The sequence below is a fragment of the Doryrhamphus excisus genome, linkage group LG2 (assembly GCF_037039965.1).
Source record: "Doryrhamphus excisus strain RoL-2023G ecotype Guam linkage group LG2, RoL_Dexc_Guam_v1.1, whole genome shotgun sequence".
NCBI classification, from domain to species: Eukaryota; Metazoa; Chordata; class Actinopteri; order Syngnathiformes; family Syngnathidae; genus Doryrhamphus; species Doryrhamphus excisus.
In genome coordinates, this window is record NC_136358.1 from 27,625,163 (window position 1) to 27,645,218 (window position 20,056).

General features: G+C 43.0%; 3 protein-coding genes across 8 annotated transcripts; 2 read left to right on the plus strand and 1 right to left on the minus strand.

Moving 5' to 3' along the window:
- The first annotated feature begins 294 nt into the window (after nucleotides 1–294).
- Nucleotides 295–7,649, plus strand: tecpr1a (tectonin beta-propeller repeat containing 1a). Of its 4 annotated transcripts, none has more exons than XR_013627010.1 (24): nucleotides 295–480; nucleotides 882–1,120; nucleotides 1,214–1,396; nucleotides 1,475–1,597; nucleotides 1,712–1,831; nucleotides 1,900–2,250; nucleotides 2,473–2,574; nucleotides 2,655–2,797; nucleotides 2,946–3,481; nucleotides 3,560–3,705; nucleotides 3,801–3,956; nucleotides 4,035–4,184; nucleotides 4,331–4,488; nucleotides 4,581–4,811; nucleotides 4,896–4,992; nucleotides 5,081–5,160; nucleotides 5,244–5,300; nucleotides 5,446–5,620; nucleotides 5,684–5,819; nucleotides 5,944–6,036; nucleotides 6,247–6,353; nucleotides 6,534–6,653; nucleotides 6,823–7,047; nucleotides 7,089–7,649. XR_013627010.1 is itself a non-coding variant. In XM_058061286.2 (24 exons), exons 2-24 carry the CDS (start codon nucleotides 896–898, stop codon nucleotides 6,928–6,930), a joined length of 3,522 nt encoding a protein of 1,173 aa, XP_057917269.2. In that variant the 5' UTR covers nucleotides 296–480; nucleotides 882–895; the 3' UTR covers nucleotides 6,931–7,649. The 4 variants fall into 4 exon arrangements, 3 of the variants coding, with proteins under 3 accessions (XP_057917268.2, XP_078645163.1, XP_057917269.2); XM_058061286.2 differs by having other exon boundaries at nucleotides 296–480; nucleotides 1,900–2,074; nucleotides 2,150–2,250; nucleotides 6,823–7,649; XM_058061285.2 differs by having other exon boundaries at nucleotides 6,823–7,649.
- Nucleotides 7,259–9,569, minus strand: bhlha15 (basic helix-loop-helix family, member a15). 2 transcript variants are annotated; one of them, XM_058061288.2, is made up of 2 exons: nucleotides 9,408–9,569; nucleotides 7,259–8,800 (listed from the first exon to the last, which is right to left on the minus strand). In XM_058061288.2, exon 2 carries the CDS (start codon nucleotides 8,737–8,739, stop codon nucleotides 8,179–8,181), a length of 561 nt encoding a protein of 186 aa, XP_057917271.2. In that variant the 5' UTR covers nucleotides 8,740–8,800; nucleotides 9,408–9,569; the 3' UTR covers nucleotides 7,259–8,178. The 2 variants fall into 2 exon arrangements, with proteins under 2 accessions (XP_057917271.2, XP_078645165.1); XM_078789039.1 differs by lacking the exon at nucleotides 9,408–9,569 and having other exon boundaries at nucleotides 7,259–9,363.
- On the plus strand, nucleotides 7,805–18,738 carry LOC131110010 (parvalbumin, thymic-like). Of its 2 annotated transcripts, XM_078789040.1 has the most exons (6): nucleotides 7,805–9,208; nucleotides 9,435–9,592; nucleotides 17,541–17,754; nucleotides 17,850–17,982; nucleotides 18,076–18,185; nucleotides 18,524–18,738. In XM_078789040.1, the coding sequence occupies exons 3-6, from the start codon at nucleotides 17,694–17,696 to the stop codon at nucleotides 18,550–18,552; spliced, it is 333 nt and encodes a 110-aa protein (XP_078645166.1). In that variant the 5' UTR covers nucleotides 7,805–9,208; nucleotides 9,435–9,592; nucleotides 17,541–17,693; the 3' UTR covers nucleotides 18,553–18,738. The 2 variants fall into 2 exon arrangements, with proteins under 2 accessions (XP_078645166.1, XP_078645167.1); XM_078789041.1 differs by lacking the exons at nucleotides 7,805–9,208; nucleotides 9,435–9,592 and having other exon boundaries at nucleotides 17,081–17,754.
- Nucleotides 18,739–20,056: the final 1,318 nt, after the last annotated feature.

Below are 20,056 nucleotides of genomic sequence, written 5' to 3' on the forward strand. Positions count from 1 at the left end.
TTACAAAATTTTGCCTACCAAGACCAGTGTTTATGTCTCACACAAAGATTGTGCATGATGTGCAAAATTCCATAAAAGTGCAATTTCCCTTTAAAGGCACCAGCTGTCTTAAACATGAAGCAACAGTGCCCTCTGGTGGATACCACTGTCTCAGAAACCCGCCAGAAAGCAGCCAATGAGAATGGAGAATCTTCAGGCCACTTCCGGGATAGATGACGTGCTGTCCCTGTCTTTAAACATCAAACAACAGCACCCCCTTTCGGATACCAGCGTCTTAGACACCTGCCCAAAGCAGCCAATGAAAATGAAGAAACAAACCAGCACTTCCGGGTTTACAGTTTGACAGTACCTGTCAGTAATATGATAGCAACTGTGAACAATATGGTGTTTATTATGGATTAGAACCAACTTGTCTTCGCAGAGCGATAAACCCGGACATTTAACCTGTGGCGGCATACGGTAAATGAGTGGAAACTCGAGGTGGGTTTGTTCGGACGTGCTATTTGTAGAGAGCTAATCTTGTAATCCAAGCGGAGTGTTCTTGCTAGCGTTTAAAAGTGTAGCATATTTACAGTCTGTAATTTTCAATGTGTGGTAGCTCAACATGTCACTCATTTTAATTACGTTCCAATGAGATGCATTCATCGCTGTTTTACACAATTTTAAAGGGCAAACCAATTACAATGTAACGTACCCTCAGACCTCCTGAGCTGTTGGATCTTAGATATGAGAAAAAACGAGAAGTCGGCCACGTGACCACAAGTTTTAGAAAAAAAGAAAAAACAGAAAAATACAGAAAACAGAAAAACAAAAAAAATAGAAAAAACAATGATTGTGGTCCTGCCACATTACATTAACATTCCATTCATCCTATGCTAAAGTCGCAGGTGCAGTCATGCCCGTCTCTCTGCTGTGGGCAGTGGATGTGCATGGCCGGGTCTTCAGCCTGTCCACAGCAGGCCAGCAGTGGGAGCAATGTCGTGACGCCCATATAGAGTTCAAGCGGGTGGCAGCGGCTCAGCAGTGCTGCTGGGGCATCGCCTGCGACAACAAGATCTACTTGAACGTCCATGCTTCTGACGTACCCATCCGCTTCCAGGAGGAGACCTATGAGAATCAAGTGGGTCTTTGCTGAACTCACTAGACGACTTCCGGATGTTATTTCTTTCTTCGTAATGTATCAGCTCTCAGCTCTCTCTGTCTGTCTTGTCAGCGATGGAATCCAGTTGATGGTTTCTCTGAGCGCTTGTTGCCAAGCGACCGCTGGCAGTGGAGCGATGTCACGGGTCTGCAGCACCAACCTCCATCCAGTTTTCAGCTCCCTTCCAGCAGCTGGGAGTGGGAAGGTGACTGGTACGTGGATGAGAACTTTGAGGGGGAACCCACAGAGAAGGAGGTGAGTATGTAATCTATTTTCCCCCTACTGTTTACTACTACTATTTATCTACTTTTTAATGATGGACTTCTTCTGCAGGGATGGACTTACTCCATTGACTTTCCAGCAGTTTATACCAAAGACAAAAAGTGGAACTCCTGTGTCCGCCGCAGGCGCTGGCTTCGTCACAGGAGGTACAAGGCCATGGACTCTTGGGCTGAGGTGCGTCATGATCTGTATGTGTTTACAGCATTTTGATCAGTGGCCGATGGATGGGAGCATCTCTAGTTCAGAAAGTTTTCTCCAACCACATGCTATTTGTGTGTAAACTGGCAGATCCCCTCGCAGGAGACATCTCTCCCAGATCCTTTCGGTGACATTAGCTGCGGTGGATGGGAGATAAGCGAGGAACCCCAAGGCCGACTTTCACTGTGGACAGTGTCGTTACAGGGGAAGGTACACCCTGCTATCAGTAGAAGTTTATGGGAGATATATAAAATAGCAGCTTTCTGTCTCCTCTTTAGGTGTGGTTCAGAGGAGACATCTACTATAACAATCCTGAGGGTTCTTTTTGGTCTGAAATTCCCCTTCCCGGGGAGGTGATCCAGATAAGCTGTGGCGCTGAGGAGCTGGTGTGGGCGGTGCTGTGGGAGGGTCAATTTATTGTCAGAGAGGGCATAAGTCGAGATTGTCCCCAAGGTACTCTTGCTCAGCAGAATGATTTTTGTTTATTTTTTAGTTCTGAAAGCGGGGCTCTTGTCTTCTTCCACCCAGGTACCTCCTGGTCTGTCGTGGACTCTCCAAGTCCGGATGTTGGTGCCATGCACGTGGCTGTAGGAGTCAATGCTGTTTGGGCTTTGACCAAGGACAACAAAGTAAATCAATGTTGAATTAACAAGATTGTAGATTTGTCATTTTCTCACACAGCCTTTCACATTATGATTCAGATGTTGTAACCTGGTATCGAAAGTATAAAAAATATCAATTTTTGGAAACATTAATGAGTTGAGTTTAGTAGCTCACAGGCTATGCAGAATTAAATCACATGCATATTACTTGCAAAGTTAACAGATTGAATTTGCATACTGCTTTTACAGGTGTGGTTCAGGCGCGGTGTGAACGCCCACAATCCCTGCGGCTCTGGTTGGATAAGCATGGTTGGAGAAATGATCATGATCAATGTCGGACTCAATGATCAGGTAAAAATGCCCTTGTCCAATGCAACTGTTACATGCTTTCTTGCAGCACACTATTTCAAAGATTTTTCTTGTGTGGCCAGGTGTGGGCCATCAACAGCGAGGACCGGGTTGTGTACTTCCGTCAGGGCGTCACGGCGAGTGAACTTAGTGGGAAGACCTGGAGGGCCATCACTGTTCTCCGAGATGGGGATCGATGTCATTCCAGTGCCAGCAGCCAACAGAGGTGGCAACATACATATAGATTCTATTTCAATAGATCACACTTTGTTTTTTGTTATACATACTCTAGTTGGAATACAATATATGCAGTATTGTCTTCAAAAATAGATGACAAAGCTTCATTCATTCATTATTTCATTATGTCATGACAGTGCTGGATGTTACTTCAGTGAATTTCATCCACCATCTGCTGTGAGTGATGTGGAATCTGACACGGAGAAAGGATCCACAGATGAAGCGACCTGTTTCAGTTCCCACACTGAACCCTCTGGCCAGCCGACCGAAACTCCGAAATCCCACATCCCAAAAGTTACCAGTGACAGCTTCATCTCTCAGCTGGTTTCTGACAGAGAACCAACCTCTGCCGCTGTCCCACCAGCAGAGAGCATCCCTGAAGAATCAGTTATCGGGACACTGACTGACGATGGGGTTCAGACTAAAGCCCCCCTTGACACTCAGTGGAGTAATGTGGATCTGGAGGGGGCACAGAGCCAGCAGGTCCAGTTGTGCGCCGTGTCTGACTCCGCAGAAACTTGCAGCCTGTCATCTGTGGCAACTGACACCCTGGCCATGGAGGAGCTGTATGGGGCAGACGAGCCCCCGTTGTGGGCATGGGTCAGCGGAGGAGGCTGCTCTGTGGACAGCCACTCCCAACTCAGCTGGTTTCAAAGCACCATGAACTCTTCATGTGCGTTCCAAAAGAGAAATAATTTTGATTTAATTATGTTTTGGCCATTCTGACGTCCTCTCGTTTTTTTTTTCCCAGTGTTGGTCCAGTCCGTGCAATCAATGAGCCTGTCTGTCACCCCAGCCCAGATGGCAGCCTGGCGGAAACAAATCTTTGAACAACTCAGTGAGAGAACAAAGCGAGAAATGGATGACTTCCGACATTATGAACAAGCCATAGAGCAGGTGAATTACACACTTAATATGTACTGTCTAAAGATTCATATGTACATATTAAAAAAACCTTATTCTCTCATATGTATCGCTTCCTGCCATGAAAGTGTGTGTGGGTGAAGAAGGGCACCATGCAGTGGTGGAGAGACTGGAAGCCACACAGGTGGGTCGACGTCCATTTCGCCCTGGAGCAGTTCTCTGGACCGGACGGCAACAAGGATGGAATCCTTTTCGTGTATTATAACTACTACGAGGAGAAGAAGGTGTGAAGGCATAATATATGTGGTGTAAACACATTCAAGCAGCTTTATGGTTAACCCTGTCCTCTGGTTACTCTCCAGTACCTGCATGCCTTTATCAACGAGGTAACAATTCTGGTGCCTGTGCTTAATGATGCCAAACACACTTTTGCCATCTACACACCTGAGCGGATCAAGAAGAGGTGGCCCATTCGAGTAGCAGCTGCAACAGAGCAGGAGATGCATGATTGGGTAAGTGGAAAGTAGCAAATATATAGTTGTTGTCCACAACATTTGGAACACTTGTACAACATTATAATAAACAATTCATGTATGTTTCATTACACTTTGCATGTAAATATTGATCTTTCTGTCTGGTTTGATCTCCCTGCTTCTAGCTTGCACTGTTGAATGTGTCATGCTGTGACTCCAGGGGCATCCAAGGTCCTCCTTCCAAACAGGCCATCTGGTCCATCACCTGTAAAGGGGACATCTTTGTGAGCGAGCCCTCCCCCAGCTTGGAGGCCATGCCATACCCTACACCTTGCGATCAGATGTAAAGATGAACAGTGCAAAAAAAAGAGAAAAACATTAGCTACATTTAGCTTTACATTATAGCTTTTATTAGAACTTTGTTCCTTTGGGCAGGTTTTGGCGTCAAGTTGGTGGCCACCTGCGTATCGTGGAGTGTAACAGCATCGGTATTGTTTGGGGCATCGGGTATGACCACACTGCCTGGGTCTATGCCAGAGGCTACGGCGGAGGTTTCTTCCAGGGTCTCCCAACTAGTAATGACAGCAGTTACACACAGACTGATGTCAAAAGCGTGTACATCTTCGAGAACCAGAGGTGGAACCCTGTCACAGGCTACACCAACAGGTAGAGTGGCTCATTTGTCAGACCCCAGCCATTTTGGATTTAATGCTTACTTGGTCACTCATGTCGCTTTTAAACATCTTAAAGAGGTCTCCCGACTGACCGCTATATGTGGAGTGATGCCTCCGGACTGCACGAGTGCACAAAAACTAACACCAAGCCTCCATCACCTCAGTGGACATGGGTACACATGCACTGTATTGTCCAAATTAAACCTGTCATGGTTTTGCATCGTGCAGCGCTGTTTGACATCCCTGATTGGCTGTCTTCAGGCATCTGAATGGACCATCGACTACAGCGTCAGTGGCGGGACGGATCGAGAGGGCTGGCAGTATGCTGCAGATTTCCCAGCGTGGGTTTCAGATGCCGACTGTTGATGGTCCATCCACCTTAGTGACAGACAGTGACTTCAATGTGTGTGATTTCTGTATGCAGGACATACCATGGCCATAAAACCATGAAGGACTTTGTGCGACGCAGGCGATGGGCCAGGTGCTTTTTAAAAACACGTCTATGGACTATAAGATTTATGGAGCAGTTATTGTGCACATTAATACAACATAATGAATGCAATTATACTCGTATTGCTTCTTAAGTATTATTACTTTAAATTGTGCAATTTGTTTTTATTTAACAGGAAGTGCAAACTGACTACCACAGGTCCTTGGCAGGAAGTCCCACCCATCACACTGAGCGATGTGACCATTCTACCATGTGCCGCCCACAGCAGCATGGCTGTGCTCCCAGTATGGGCCATCAGCAGCAAGGGAGACGTGCTCTGCCGACTGGGAGTCACAATGCTCACTCCTGCTGTGAGTCACAACAGCTCACATTCCTTTTGGCATTTCATTTAACATCATGCTTTTCTACCTCAGGGAACATCATGGCTTCACGTTGGGACTGACCAGCCTTTCAAATCTATCTCCATCGGGGCCGCAAGCCAGGTTTGGGCCATCGCCAAAGATGGCTCTACCTTCTACAGGGGGTCTGTGTCTGCTGAGACCCCTGCAGGTCCATGGACTTTATAGTTTCATGATTAAACTCATAATACTTAAAAGATACAGAATATACTGGGAAATGATAACACATCACGGGTAGATTATTTTTGTGACTTGTGTATTGTCTTCCTCTGCAGGCGAGTGCTGGTACCACATCCCTTCACCAAGTAAACAGAAGCTGAAGCAGGTGTCTGTTGGAAGGACAGCCGTCTACACTGTTGATGACAATGGTGAAAAGCTTGAATTTTTTTTTTCCACATAAAAAGGCTAAATGAATACAATATAGTCATAATAACACGTTAATAATAATATGATAGTAATAATAATCTAGTAGTAACACAGGCTAACACAGGCTCAACTCTGAACCCCCAATGTCACTTCCTGGACTCTCACTCATGTCCGTTTTATTTCTCACCATATTTGTGATGTTTTCTGTTCAGGTAACTTATGGTACCGCAAGGGTTTGACCCCCAGCTACCCTCAGGGCTCTTTGTGGGAGTACGTATCTAATAATGTCCGCAAAGTTTCTGTTGGGCCTCTCGATCAGGTTGGTGCCAGCACACCAGGACTATCTCTTTGTTTACATCCACAGTTGTTGAATTAACACTTCTCTTACGGTATCAATCAAACAACAAAGGCAGGTGCCATCTTCTCTTATAGTATGAACATCACTGGTGTTGATTCTAAAGTATGACTGAATCAGAGGCTGATTGTGGTGTGCGTTTAGGTGTGGATCATAGCAGACAAGGTGCAAGGCAGTCACAGCCTGAGTCGTGGGACAGTGTGTCATCGACTTGGAATCCATCCCATGGAGCCCAAAGGACAGTCATGGGATTATGGAATTGGGGTAAGGAACGACTGGAGTGAAGGTACAAGGCATCATTAAAACACAGCTACTGTATGTGACGTCATCAACCCATTTGAAATCAATATAAATTACAATTACAGCTCACAATTCATTTTTAGCAATTATCTTTGCATACATTAAGTAATATTATGGTCCTCTTGCCATTTAGGGTGGGTGGGACCACATCAGTGTTCGAGGGAACGCCATGGAGCCACCCCGAGTCTGTCTCCCTTCTCTAGGTGGCCCACTTGCTCAGGAGCCCCCGGTCTGTCAGTAACACCGATGTTAAGACACATACCAAATTTTCTTTTGCCTTTGTGGAACATTTCACTGTTGCATTCCCTCTAAACTTAACATTTATTCCTATTTTTCTTACCCTAATTCTCTGTAGTTGTGTGTAGATTCAGTGTAAAAACAACAAGTTGAATGCTCATATTTAGTTTAATAGCTGGATTTATGTACTGTATGCTAAGTCGCTACATCGTCATTGTTTGCTCACCTGTAGTCCAAAAGCAGCTGCCAGGTCATTGCTGGAAAATTTTAAAAGTTAAGACAAATACCCTTAAGCACAGCGCTTAATAAACCATGGCTTTTAATTGTGTAAAGAGTGAAATGAAGTACCGGGATTAATATTACTGCACGCATCGACTCGGGTGGGTCATGTGACACCTGCTTTAAGTTCATATATACACACAAGTCCTGCATCGACCTGGTGGCTACTTCTTATGACCACTATTTATATTCATTGTCTTTGCAGTATGTGCAATGCTAAGGGGAAACTCCATTCTCAGGTTGCTTGATAATATTTTTGCTGTAAAATAATATTAGATATTATTCAAATAGCTAACATTTTACACTCAATTGCAAATAATACACAGCAACTGTATGGGCATGTATTGCTTTCTGTGAATTTATGGTCTGTTACTGTGTAGAGGTGACATTTATGTCACACGTAGCGCACAATCCAATACCAGTCAATAAATACACGTGTTTATTGATAGCTCATTTTCAGTACAACGTCCTGCCTCAAGACATTACAAATAACCTTGAAACAACATCTTTGCAGACAAGTCAGACAAGTCAGTTGTGTTCTCAGCAGGGTGGGAGATCATCCTCATCATGAGCAAATGAGCAAACACGTCTTCATTTAAATGTCTGTGTTCCCTTCTGAATCCAACAGTTGTGACTGAAGGCTATGCTCAGAAAACCGACTAAAAAGATGAGATCATTACAACACGGGAGAGAGGAAGAATTCACAGCCTCCAAAAACAAGAAGTTAAAAACCGACAGGACAGTCCAAACGTTTAGCCCTTTCAAATAAACGTCACCCTTCATACTGTCTGTCGCAAGACGAGCAGCCCACTTGCTGTGTTCAAGCGCTGCAGTAAAGTCAACTGGGTTCCACACCAGTACACCTCCTTCCTGACTGGATCCCACAGCAGTGCACCTGCAGGAACTAGATATCATTTGGCCCCTAAGAGTCCACGCTAATCTCCCACTGCCCGGAGACCAGCCTCCTCATCTGCTAGCTGCGCTGGCTGAAGCTGTGCACGTGGGTGAGGTACTGTTTGAGACCCTCCTCCCCTTCGTCTTCCAGGTGTTGCTGGTAGCACTGGAGCAGCTTGGCGGCACTGGCCTCTGATGGGACCTCGCCAGCCGGCAGGCAGGCCCCCGACATGTCCAGGATGATGGAGGTCAAGGCCTTGATGTAGTTCTTTGCCAGCGTCAGTGTCTCAATCTTGGACAGCTTTTTGTCCGTCTTAACGTGAGGGATGGCCTCACGTAACGCTTGGAAGGCATTGTTGAGTTTGTGCATGCGCTGGCGTTCCCGCTCATTGCTCTCCAGACGTCGGATGCTGCGCTCCTTTGTGGTGGAACCGTGCTGCCGGCGCCGACGACCTCCTCTCGATCCTCCCTGCCGCTTGCCCTCCCGGCTCCTCAAGGAACCTCTCCAGGAGCAGCCAATCCGCACGGAGGCCTCGGAACCCTCCTGCTCACTCGAGCCAGGTTCCGGTTCTGTGTCTGGTTCAAGTTCTGGCTCCGGGTCAGACCAGGATGGTTTCACAGCTTTTCCCTTGGACTTCATCCTGCTTCCTGCTTCCTGCTTCTTTACCGGTTTCTCCAAAGATGTCACAGCTTCAGTGGGCCTACAAGGTGATGAGAAGATGTCATGGTGCACCATATCATGTCAAATGGAGGTAGAGTATGGATTCCAGACCAAAACAAAATACAAGCATGTCCATAACTGTGCCAGGTAAACAGAGTGACACACTATTGTACCCCTCAAGTAGCAATAATGTACTTTTTTGGGGAGAATCTTAAACACATTAGATGTTGCCTCTGTGGATCTCTTCACCATAGCATTAATGTACCTTTACCAAGGCCAATACGTTCCCCACTCTATAGGTGAAAAAGCCCCCCTTTCCAATTCAAACAGCGTTGCATCCTGTGTATATCTAATCAGTCTGTTGCAGTGTGAAAACTCCATGATGTCGGCCTGTGAATGCACGCCTGGCTTATCCTCTCCTGCTCCTGAGATAGTGGTCCATGTCAAGGTTAGACACACAAAAACACATGACTAATTCACCCTATTGCTCTATTGATTGTAATAGTGGAATACATGTGCTCTTATTTTTAAGTTCATTTCAACTCCCAAACCCTTTAATTGCCTCTGTTTCTTTAAGGCTGCAGTCTTCTTATAATCGTCAAAAATAGTGAATAAATAAATAGAGCCCACCCAGGTTAGTGCCTTACCTTGAATTCAACTTTCTGTTGACATAGAAAGCGGGGCCTTGCCGTCATCATCATAAGTGGATGAGAAGAGTGTGGCTGCGCATCGTGGCCGTGCCGCGGACACACGCACATCCACGCAGATGTCAGTGTCACATGTGTGAGACCCGAAGCTGGATGATGTACACGTAGCTCTCCTCAGCCAATCGGTGAGTAGCGAACTAACACAAACCCCGCCCTCCTGTAACACGTGCTCTGTGATTGGCCGTGCGAGCTCCTGCAGCGGCAGGTTTATCGTCAAAGAAGACTAGTTTAAAACTTTTCATCTGTATGAACAAATTATATATACTCATAATTAACACTTTTTTATTTAATACACATAATCGCACGTGCACAATCAGCACCAAATAAAACAAAATTAACTTTAATTACATTACATTAAGTTTTTTTTTAGTAAGGCGTTTAAATGTTACCAGAGAGAAAATAATTTTAAAAAATTGTAATAATAAATAGCTTGTGTAGTTAACCGTACTGAAACAATACACTTCTATTGTTCAAGGAGCGGCCATCACTGTAACGCTGCTCTGGGATTATGCATGTAAACACAGTAAATAAACACAATCACCCTAATTTAACCCACCTGGGGGGAGGGCAACAATGATTTTAGTACTCACATTGATTCCATAACAGACAAATGAACATGGTAAAGGATTCTGGGGAACGTTCGAACGCAACATTAAAGAGCAAAAAGGGCAAATAATGGTTTGTATGTTAACAGGCTACTTCCTGGCTCTCAACAGATAACTTCAATAGGACAATAGGAATGTACTATTTTTGATTCTAGGGCAGAATGAACAGCTCTACAGTAGCCAAAATGTGTTTGTGTGTGAGCAAGCCACTAAAACAGACACAACTCTATTCAATTCACATTCTGGAGAGTGTAGGAATGGTTCCGATGTTACTGAAATGGCAAAAAAAAAAAAAGAATATGAACTACAAAGTCATGCTCGGTGGAGGTATTAACATGCAGGTGTTGATGCTCCCAAATTTTGTGTCGCCACACCGTCCTTGAACAACTTGCTCGCTCTCCTCATCAGGTACTGTATCTAATCCACCAAAACCTGGCTGATGCTGAAACATTATCTTCTAGTTTGAGTTTGTTCAGTTTCTAACTTGGTTGGCCTGAAGGCTCTGCGCTGTTTATTCAGCCACCACTGCCTGATAAATTCAGAGCTGAATACACTTTCAGTAATGAGTCAAGCAAACAGTGGCTTCTGACAGCTTAAAAAAAAAAAACAAAAAAGCAATATTAGCAACATATTGAGCAAAAACAAAATTTCCGGGTCATGTCACAGCTCGGATCCAAGGACAGGAGTTGACATTAAACAGCAGCTTTGGATGCGGTGTGCAGCTGGAGCGGTACCAGCGGGTCTTACGCAAGTGACTGTGCAATCACCACGCAGCGGATGATCGTGTCATAACCGCCGCTGCGAACACTGAACACACCGTGATGTCATGGACAGCAGGTGCCTTCAATCCATTTTACAGCAGAGCAGGCATCCCTGACTCATCATAAAAGAGCAAGTAGACAGGGAGTTGAATTAGCGGGGAGAAGATCTGGCCCGGTTGTCACTTTTTCCATTAGGCCAAAGCCGGAGGTCTGAAAGGAAAACAAGCGTGGATGTCACATGGGGCCATGGCGACAGCGAGATGGCCTTAGGCTGCAGTCATTGGTGCATTTGACCAGACCAACTCACTACAGTATACGTCCATGTGTGTGACTAACTTGTTATCTGCCAGATCAAGGTCTGGGACAGCTTGGTGGGGGCACAAAAAACACTGACTGGGACTCAGCACTGGGGAAAAAAAAAATTTGGATGCTGTTTTGCAGAACTCAAAAGTCACGATCCCACTGTGAACCTGCAGGCGAAACCAAGCACACAGTTTAGTGAGGAAATCTGCCAACAGCCTGCAGCGTCACGCTTCAGTCGGCTAACATTTGTAGTATGCCGCCCTGCTTGTGTCACGGCCTCGTATCTTTCTTCTTACATTAAGTCTGCTCTCGTTATTTTCTTCCGTGTCTTCTATACGTTCCTTGATGAGTACTTGCATCATTAATAGGTAATCGTTTGGAGAACGTTTCCAGAGACTTCTAAGGTGGTGTGTACTTAGATGGTCCACCACATCTTGTTGACATTCCCTAGAGCCTTCCTTGGTGGCTCGTTACAACCGGAGGCAAATATGATTTAATCACTTGCTATTTATGAAGTTATTTATTGCTTGGATCCTTCAGAAACGATTTGGCATACTGTAAAAAGACATAACAATAATGTTAGATGTAAAACTTTATTGTGTGAATATCAAGCAATCAATAACAGGAGCTACTGTTGAGCTTTGACTCACGCAAAACGGAAACTCAACTCTGTCCAACTTCCTCTAGGGAACACATTGACTGCAACACACACAAATGGCTTATTGTCTGCTATTTTGGGTAATATAAATGTAAAGGTGACTCTTAATTTTAACAACAGTATTTAGATGATGGGTTATAGTTAGGGATGCTTTTTTGCCGAAAACCGTTATGCCGATATTGTCTAACTCTCAATGACTGATGACCTACAGTGGTAAGAACAATACTGTATGGGGAATGCCCAAAACTAACCACAAAGAGCTGAAGATTTCAGACCCTTTTTGGATTATATCAGCCATAAGTCTGTCGCCTCCTGCTTAACAACAGGATGTCCTAATACTTTGTCAGCTTTTGTCCATTAGATGATACTGTACACAAACACATGCATTACTGGGTCACTGCCGAGCCTGAATAAATATCAGGGTCCGTCCATCTACGGAAACAAATACGCAATAGGAAACTTTCCCCGCTCTCAAGTAACCAGGCAACCATTGGATGAGTGACTCAGGAAAGGCAGAGAGGTGCTGACTCACAGCGGCTATGACGTAAAGGATCTAAAAGGGACGCACTCACACACACATTGTATATATGCAGCACTTTGTGAGTCGTATAATCTGCCAGTTTTTGGTAACTTTGCATCACAACATGCAGGTAGAGGCTGTCAGTTACAGCAAATGGTGTTGATAGACTGGAAGGTGCATCTTACTTTATATTATCTTGGCTTTAAAATGTGTTTTCAGTTGAATACAGCTTAATTCGATTCACTGAGTGTTAATTCTAAACTATTTTAAGTGGAATGATGTGGAAGAGTCAATCGGAACTGTAATGGGGACAAAGAACTAGTCAGAAGACGCTCATGTAAGCATTAGCACACTCTAGAGGCTTTTGGTGGTAATGCAGCTGCTGCCACCCATTAGAATATACTGTAAGTGAAGTGATCATACGTTTTCCATACAAATATTGGTATTTTTGTGCTTGACGAATAAAAATTGTAGTTGCTGATGTCATCTAATTCAATCTAGTAAAAATACTCATAATTTTTTGTTTTTAATTAGCACACAAGCGGTAAAAAATAATTAGATAATAAGTAATAAATAGAAATAAGTAAATGTTAATTCAATTGAATTTGTCCATATTTATTGTATAAATTGTATAATTTAATATAAAATACAATTTATTGTAATATTAATAATGATATTTGGACTCTCCCTCTATTTGTGACAGTACTGTAAGTGTTTTAGTAATGAATGAGCACGGAGCTAACGCAAACATGCAGAAGTTGGACCTGGCTGATGGTGTCCTCCCTCTGGCAACAAAATCACTGATGCTGGAGTTCTACTTGACACACTCAGACAGCATCAGGATGTTGTTACCAGAAGTCAACAACAGCGCATACCGTATCCGCTTCTCCACGACGTCAGGGAGCGAAGGATTCTGTAATAATCAAATGAAAATAACTTCACCCGGGGCCCATCGCCAAGCAACCAGCACAGTGTTTTAACAGTACATACAGTCCATCCCGCCAGGATGTGATACCGCTGGCTTGTTCCTGTTCTATTACACGTTCTATTTTCACATTGGACTTATGATGGATGTGTCCCGTCTCAGTTGCTCTTAATCTGATATAGCTCAAAAGCGTCTTGTGTCCAAATGTCAGATGAATGAGTGAGACATCTTTGGTTTCAGCGTGTCTAACTGCACGGACATTTAGGAAGACTAACGTGTGCAGTGCTTTTGACTTTAAGCAAAGGAGGATGAGGCCTGCTCCGTGCGGCAATGTGATCCTCGGGCTGTAATGCTGGTGACAACACGTGTTAGGGTAACACAAAAATCTTCATCAAATGGTTTGCTGCCCTAATGAAGTTGTAATCTACGCAGGGTACATGCCAAAAAGAAAAGTGTCCTTTTACACTGCAGGTGCAGAACCATCACATGTAGCCAGCGGGGCCAAGTGACACCAAACAATCCGTGAGAGGAGGGTAATTGGAGATCATCAGGCTTATTTAAGAGGCCACGGACATATGGCGTACCGGTTTGTTAAGCACCGTGGGTAATATGGGAAAATGAAACATCCAGTCTGGAGGCGTGGCAGGGAGGGGGCGGAATATGACACTGAAACAACACAGTATGTTGCTCTTCAGTACATATTTAACCAAGGTGTGTCTTAAGCATTAGTTAAAAAAAAAAAAAAGTCCTCCACAATTAGCATGCCAAGGAAGCTGAGGAATTTGCCATGTAAAATGATAATAAGCCAAGCGGATACTGGATGATCAACACTCAGCAGTAGGCCACGTTGTCACTGTGTAGCCTTTGCTTTAGCATCTTAACGTGTGTTTGCAAACAGCGGCTCTATAATTGCATCACATGAATGTTCAATCCAGTATTTATTAACCACCAATGGCCGCCCCAACACCCGCTCCTCCATCCCCTTACTCGGGAGAGGCGGGTGTGAAGGTGGGGCTTTCTTTATGGGGGGATAACAAGGGTCGCTAATCCATCTTTAGTGTGTTGTTTAAGTATACTTATACAGTTTATGCAGAGAGTCACATTTCATAAACATGTCATTAAATTAACAAAACTGAACATGCCCGTCGTCTCATTATAGCTGCCTAATGCTGAGGCGTGTCACTCAGCCTACTCGTAAATAATTTAATTTATTTTAAAAAATGAAAAAAAATGTAAAAAATATAATTATTTTTTAAAAAATTGAAAAAAATTAAAATTATAAAAAAATGTATGTTTATGTGTAACAACATATTCTAGGGGAAAATTAATTTAAAAAAACTCTCATCTCAGTTTTTCCAGTAAGAAATATAAAACATTTAGAATGTTTTATATTTCATGTATATATTTATATTTCATGTATGTATGTATTTCTTTTGCTTCTTTATTACTTTTTGTGCAACCTGTTGTTGCAGCATTTGTCCACTAGAGATGAGTCATGTGCAAATATTCATTGTAATGTTGTCAAAGCAGTACATGCCCAAATATCACATAGCAACCACCCCCATAAATTATAATAACTACGTCAATTACAGCATTTTTTACAGTGAACAGTGCTCTACTGTCATAAAATATACCAAAATGGGCAAAAAAAAAGTGATGCTTTATTTTAATATGCAAATTGGTGAATAAGTCCGTGTTACCTTTGACCTTTCCACACACGCTTATTCTGTATGCATACAGTTTGGCTGAGATGGTCGTGGAAGCCCTCCACTAGTGTTTATGGAGATGCTGCCTTTGAGAACTCGTTGACAGCGCTCTCATTTACACACACACACACACACACACACACACACACACCAGAGCCGATCCGTTTCAGTAGCTAATCTTAAACGTTATGAGGTATACAGGAGTTTGTGGAATTAGATGATAAATGATATATACTTATATATAAGACTCTATATATAAGACTCCAGATTCTAGACCTCTACATCGGCCATGTTCCCCCTTTGGGCTTGTAAGCCCCCCCCCCCCAGCAGTCGTTACATTCAAGGGACTCCCTGACTTGCCTCTTCCACTGCACTCATTGCTAGACATGGCTGAGCTCTTCTATCCTTTATTATGTACCTTTCATATGACGGCGACCATTTTTTTTCAATACGGTTGTCACAAGATCTGTAATTGGTGAGATTTTTTGTTCAGGAAAAAAATATCTCATGTTAATAAATTAATGAAATAATCACACAATAAATGAAAATTAATTGGACAATTTTGCCTCGAAACAACAAAACATTGCAAAAGAAATGTTACTTTTTAATACAGATCAAGAAATGCTGTAAACGTTTGACAGACAGTACACATGAGGCAATTTCACATAATTTACAAGAGTGAAAATGACATATTAACGGAAATATTGCATTATTATAATATCCAGTCTTCCCTCACTATATAACGTGTTTTCATTATGTTTTGTGTACACTGTTTTGTGGTAGTCTATGGTCTATTAGTAGTCAAAACAAATTGAAGTAAAAGTGATATTAGGGTTAGATATTACCTTACATTACATTACCGACATGTTCTCCACCCATCCCGTGTGGAAGTGGTAAATTTTTGGAGTGGTAAAGTCGATGCTAACTGGTTAGTTGGCTAGCTTGTTAGCTCACTGGCTTGCTAGAGTTGCAATATGGTGTAAACAATGAATAACTGGAGTGTAAAGGTGCGTTATTTAGTGTCTACAGCGCTCTAATAATGTTAAAAACAGTCATAAACAGGGTCGAACTACATAAATATTACATTTATTCAGCCAAAGTACAATTAATATGCAGGAAGTTCATACCTCTGTTATAGTTTCCATGGTTCCAAAACAAAGCACAAGCTCCAGGTTCAAGTCCCACAATGACCTCTGAGGTGCACATATGATGCAAATGTGTTAGACCACTCCCTATCTCCGTTGTTTGAGTCTCCTCTACAATGCAACTGCATATCGTGCAAGAAAAACTTCAGCCATATCGCATCATAAAAGCAATGACCACCCATCCCTCTCTGTGTCTGGCCCGTCCGCCCACGCCCCTTACACCCCCCTCATCCATCACGCAGGAAGCCTGCTCTTCCTGAAAACAAGTACGGGAGCAAGGAAAAGCCCAAGGCCGAGGTGGCGGGAGGGCAGATGTGCGAGGTGGTGGGGGGGCAGCAGAGGATGTTTTTGTCATTCTTCTACCCCTCCCGCCTGTCGCAGGTCTCACCGTAGGTCCATCCTGAGGAAACGGGTTCACGTCACTGCTTGGCCGAGGCGGAGGCCCACACGCTGTAGATGCTGTTACAACCACTGTAGTACTACAACCTCTCTTACTACTCTCATGATAATTGGATGATAATAGGAGCTTCTATTTTTACACATACTTATGCTAGTTCTGTCAACAACACTTACGATGTCCGCTCTCCTTGGGATGGCTGTATCTTCCAGCACAAGACAAAAAATGCTTACGGCAAACCAGCATCTTGTTGAGTCTTTGTAGCAAAATAGAGAGCTAGGTATCCACTCTTCCGTCTGTGAATGATGTTTAGACTAGCGATTAGCGATAAAAATGCCAGATAAAAACAGTTGTTAGCTATGTTAGCTGCTACAATAACAATATCACTGTAGCTTGGTTAATATAGTACAAGTCAGTTATGGAAATTGAACACTGTTTGTGTATTTTGTTTTTTTTTGTGAGGTATTTCCCATTATGGTTGTTGTTAGCTAGCTCATATAAACTCGTTTTCTCACGCTAGAATGCATAGAAAAGGTAAAGAAATATGTGTTGTGTTTCAAATAAGGATTGTGAACAAAAACTGCAATTTGCCTTTAAGTAGTAGTAGTACACTTACAGTATGTACGCGTACACGTACTGTAATTGTCTTCCACAACATTAATGATAACATTCATTGATGTGCGGGGTAAATTAAGATTGTGTGACCTGGCGCTCCAATGAGTGCTATTCAGTTAGCGTCCCACGGTGTGGTTGTCGTCATCTTCCATATGCTAAATGTAGCATGTGCGACTAGGGAGATGTCTCCATGGAGCTTTGCCTGATAGTGACAGAGTCCAGGATAATAACAGGATGTTTACAACCTGTGGAAACTCTGCATGGACAATCACGAGGAAGACAAAAGAGCATCGGGCTCCAAACATGTCAGCTTCCACGTATGAACATATTAAACATATTAGACTATTTAATCCTTGCTACGGGTCAGATCATTGTGACCTCTGACCCCACTCTAGAAAGCTAAAAGAAAAGACTGAGCATCTTTTTTCGGTGCGCCAGCGTACACGCCAACGTCTGAAGTGGTCAGGTGCGGGTGACAGCGGCCAGAAGGACACTGGTGGTTCGTGACACCCAGTGGTGAAGCCTTTTCACTGGGCTGCCCTTGGCGTTTACACATCACACTTGGCTGCCAGCTGGACTGCGAGCACGGCGATGGCGATTACAGACTTTCTAGCACTCTCCGACATTACTTCCGCCATCAATGCTTGTAAAGGTAATACTTTATCGCCTCTTTTTGGTTGTGTGCTTCGGACGTATGGCGTAATTTGTGGCGTCTGATTGCGCTTAACTTGTGCTTTTGTCTTCCAGCGAAGGATTCCTTTAACCCAAAGATGTTTTTCAAAGCCGTGGGTCTATCGAAGAAGACTCCAACTGAGATCGAGAGGGTGTTTAACATCTTGGACCAGGACAAAAGTGGTTTCATAGAACAGGACGAGTTGCAGTTGAGTTCATGACTGAGCTTCTGATATGACTTCCACTTCAGTGTTTCAGTAAGAAATTCATTGATTGGCTCGCTTGATTGTGCTTGCATCAGACTCTTCCTGCAGAACTTCTCCAAAGGAGCAAGGACCCTGACTGCCGCCGAGACCAGAGCCTTCCTGCTGGAGGGGGACTCCGACGGTGATGGAAAAATTGGATGGGAAGGTAGGAGTATGAAAAATCTGCATATTTACCTAAATCTGCCAAGCTATTGTTGATTTTTACATTTTTTTCAATGATTCCGCTTGACAAACTACACTAAGATTACTATTTTATATCTATTTTTTAAATAAGAATAAAATAGTAATATTAAATAATAATATTGTCCATTTAAAGTCCAGACTTTTGAAATGGAAAAAATAGGTATACCAATCATATAGTAATAGTTAGTGTCAAACACTCCCTGTTTATACATTTCATGATTATATTTTACCAGTTATGGATGATAGAATATGATATCATTGTTCTTTTTGAAGTATTTGTTCTGCTTTTTTGCATTTCAGAGTTTTCTGCACTGGTCAAGTCTTCATAAGAGAATCTCTCTCTGATTTCTATGGTATTGATCTCAGGGTGGACCTCTGTTTCTAACGTCAACTAGATCCAGGAAACAACAAGCGATTTTATGTGTGTTGAGAAACAATTCCCAGTAAAGTCTTGAAATAAGTGGATCCTCTCTATTATGTGTCATTGTCCATAACGCTTATCAATAAAGATACTTTTCTCCACTAAGCGTTGTACGTGTGATTTATACTTGTACGTGTGCCTCATTCTAGCATCATCATCATTTCGTTGTCATCTTAAATAAATTCATCACACAGTCACTGAAAATGAACTCAATCATTTTGCTGAGCTCCATATATTGCAATGTGCGAACGTGTCTGTTTTCTTCGTCTCTCGATGGAATGGAACAGTGAAACATGGTGTGTGTTCACAAAAGAAATGCTGCTCTTTAATACAAAAAAAGCCAGCCTTTCAAGAAATGCTGCAAAGGTTTGACACACAGTACGAATTGCCTGTGAGAAAATACATGGCCAGTTCTGCAGCATATTAAAGGAAATATTACATAACTAGGTTTATTTACTGCCCTTCTTTCAAAGGGATATGTATTAAAAACGCTTGCACACGTGTAATGTGGTATTTAAGTGTTATTTCACCATATACAAGTATATTTAAGTACATGTTTATGTGGCCAGTCTCTGAGCTCATTAAACATCATGTTCAGAATCCGTTCAGGGGACAATCCCCACTGTGCTTGAATTACACACGATCATTGCTTGATGGCTTTTAATTGCTGCGCCGGGATATTTGTAATTTAAGACTGATAGGGCAGGAATAGTTACAGTATGTGAGGCCTGTGTCGCTTGAGGTGAGGGACCTCGCTTGACCGCAGCAAATGAATTAGAGTAATTCACATGATGTATCATACAAAATGATGATAACTTATTATTTATGTGATTTTAATGGTAAAGTAAATTAAGCTTGGTTTGATGATCCATCTGCAGGGAGGTGCTGCCGCAATGAATCCAGCAGAGGATGCAGTCTCATTGGTTCATTCACTCAACATTTTCCAGCAGGAAGACGCTTTGGCAAGACATGACGTGTGTGACTGAATGTTCTGTAAGTACAATACTGGATGCCTGGAATTGTGTAAAACTGAATCTAGTAACTGTGAAAGGCATATTCTAGGGTTTATTGTATCAAAAATGGGCATTTTGGGGGATTTTGTTTTTTTTAGGGATGTCCGATTTTTGTGGAAAAAGTGGAAAAGTGCAACTCTGGATTTCCGATACAGATATCAGCCAATGTGTAGCATGACATATATCCTGTTATATCATTTTTCATGATCTGGAAAATGACTGCACGGTGGTCAAGTGGTAAGGAGACCCGAGTTCAATTCCACCCTCGGCCATCTCTGTGTGGAGTTTGCATGTTCTCCCAGTTTTCTCCGGGTACTCCGGTTTCCTCCCACATTCCAAAAACATGCTAGGTTAATTAGCCACTCCAAATTGTCCATAGGTATGAATGTGAGTGTGAAT

What these genes read in the sequence shown, in the direction of transcription:
- tecpr1a (XM_078789037.1), top strand. Translation starts at nt 896, where the DNA reads ATGCCCGTCTCTCTGCTGTGGGCAGTGGATGTGCATGGCCGGGTCTTC. An exon ending in ATGAACAAGCCATAGAGCAG is followed by an intron (nt 3,706 to 3,800) that starts GTGAATTACACA and finishes CTGCCATGAAAG; the next exon opens with TGTGTGTGGGTGAAGAAGGG. An exon ending in TCACAATGCTCACTCCTGCT is followed by an intron (nt 5,621 to 5,683) that starts GTGAGTCACAAC and finishes TTTCTACCTCAG; the next exon opens with GGAACATCATGGCTTCACGT.
- bhlha15 (XM_078789039.1), bottom strand. Translation starts at nt 8,835, where the DNA reads ATGGTGCACCATGACATCTTCTCATCACCTTGTAGGCCCACTGAAGCT.
- LOC131110010 (XM_078789040.1), top strand. Translation starts at nt 17,694, where the DNA reads ATGGCGATTACAGACTTTCTAGCACTCTCCGACATTACTTCCGCCATC. An exon ending in ATAGAACAGGACGAGTTGCA is followed by an intron (nt 17,983 to 18,075) that starts GTTGAGTTCATG and finishes TGCTTGCATCAG; the next exon opens with ACTCTTCCTGCAGAACTTCT. An exon ending in TGGAAAAATTGGATGGGAAG is followed by an intron (nt 18,186 to 18,523) that starts GTAGGAGTATGA and finishes TTTGCATTTCAG; the next exon opens with AGTTTTCTGCACTGGTCAAG.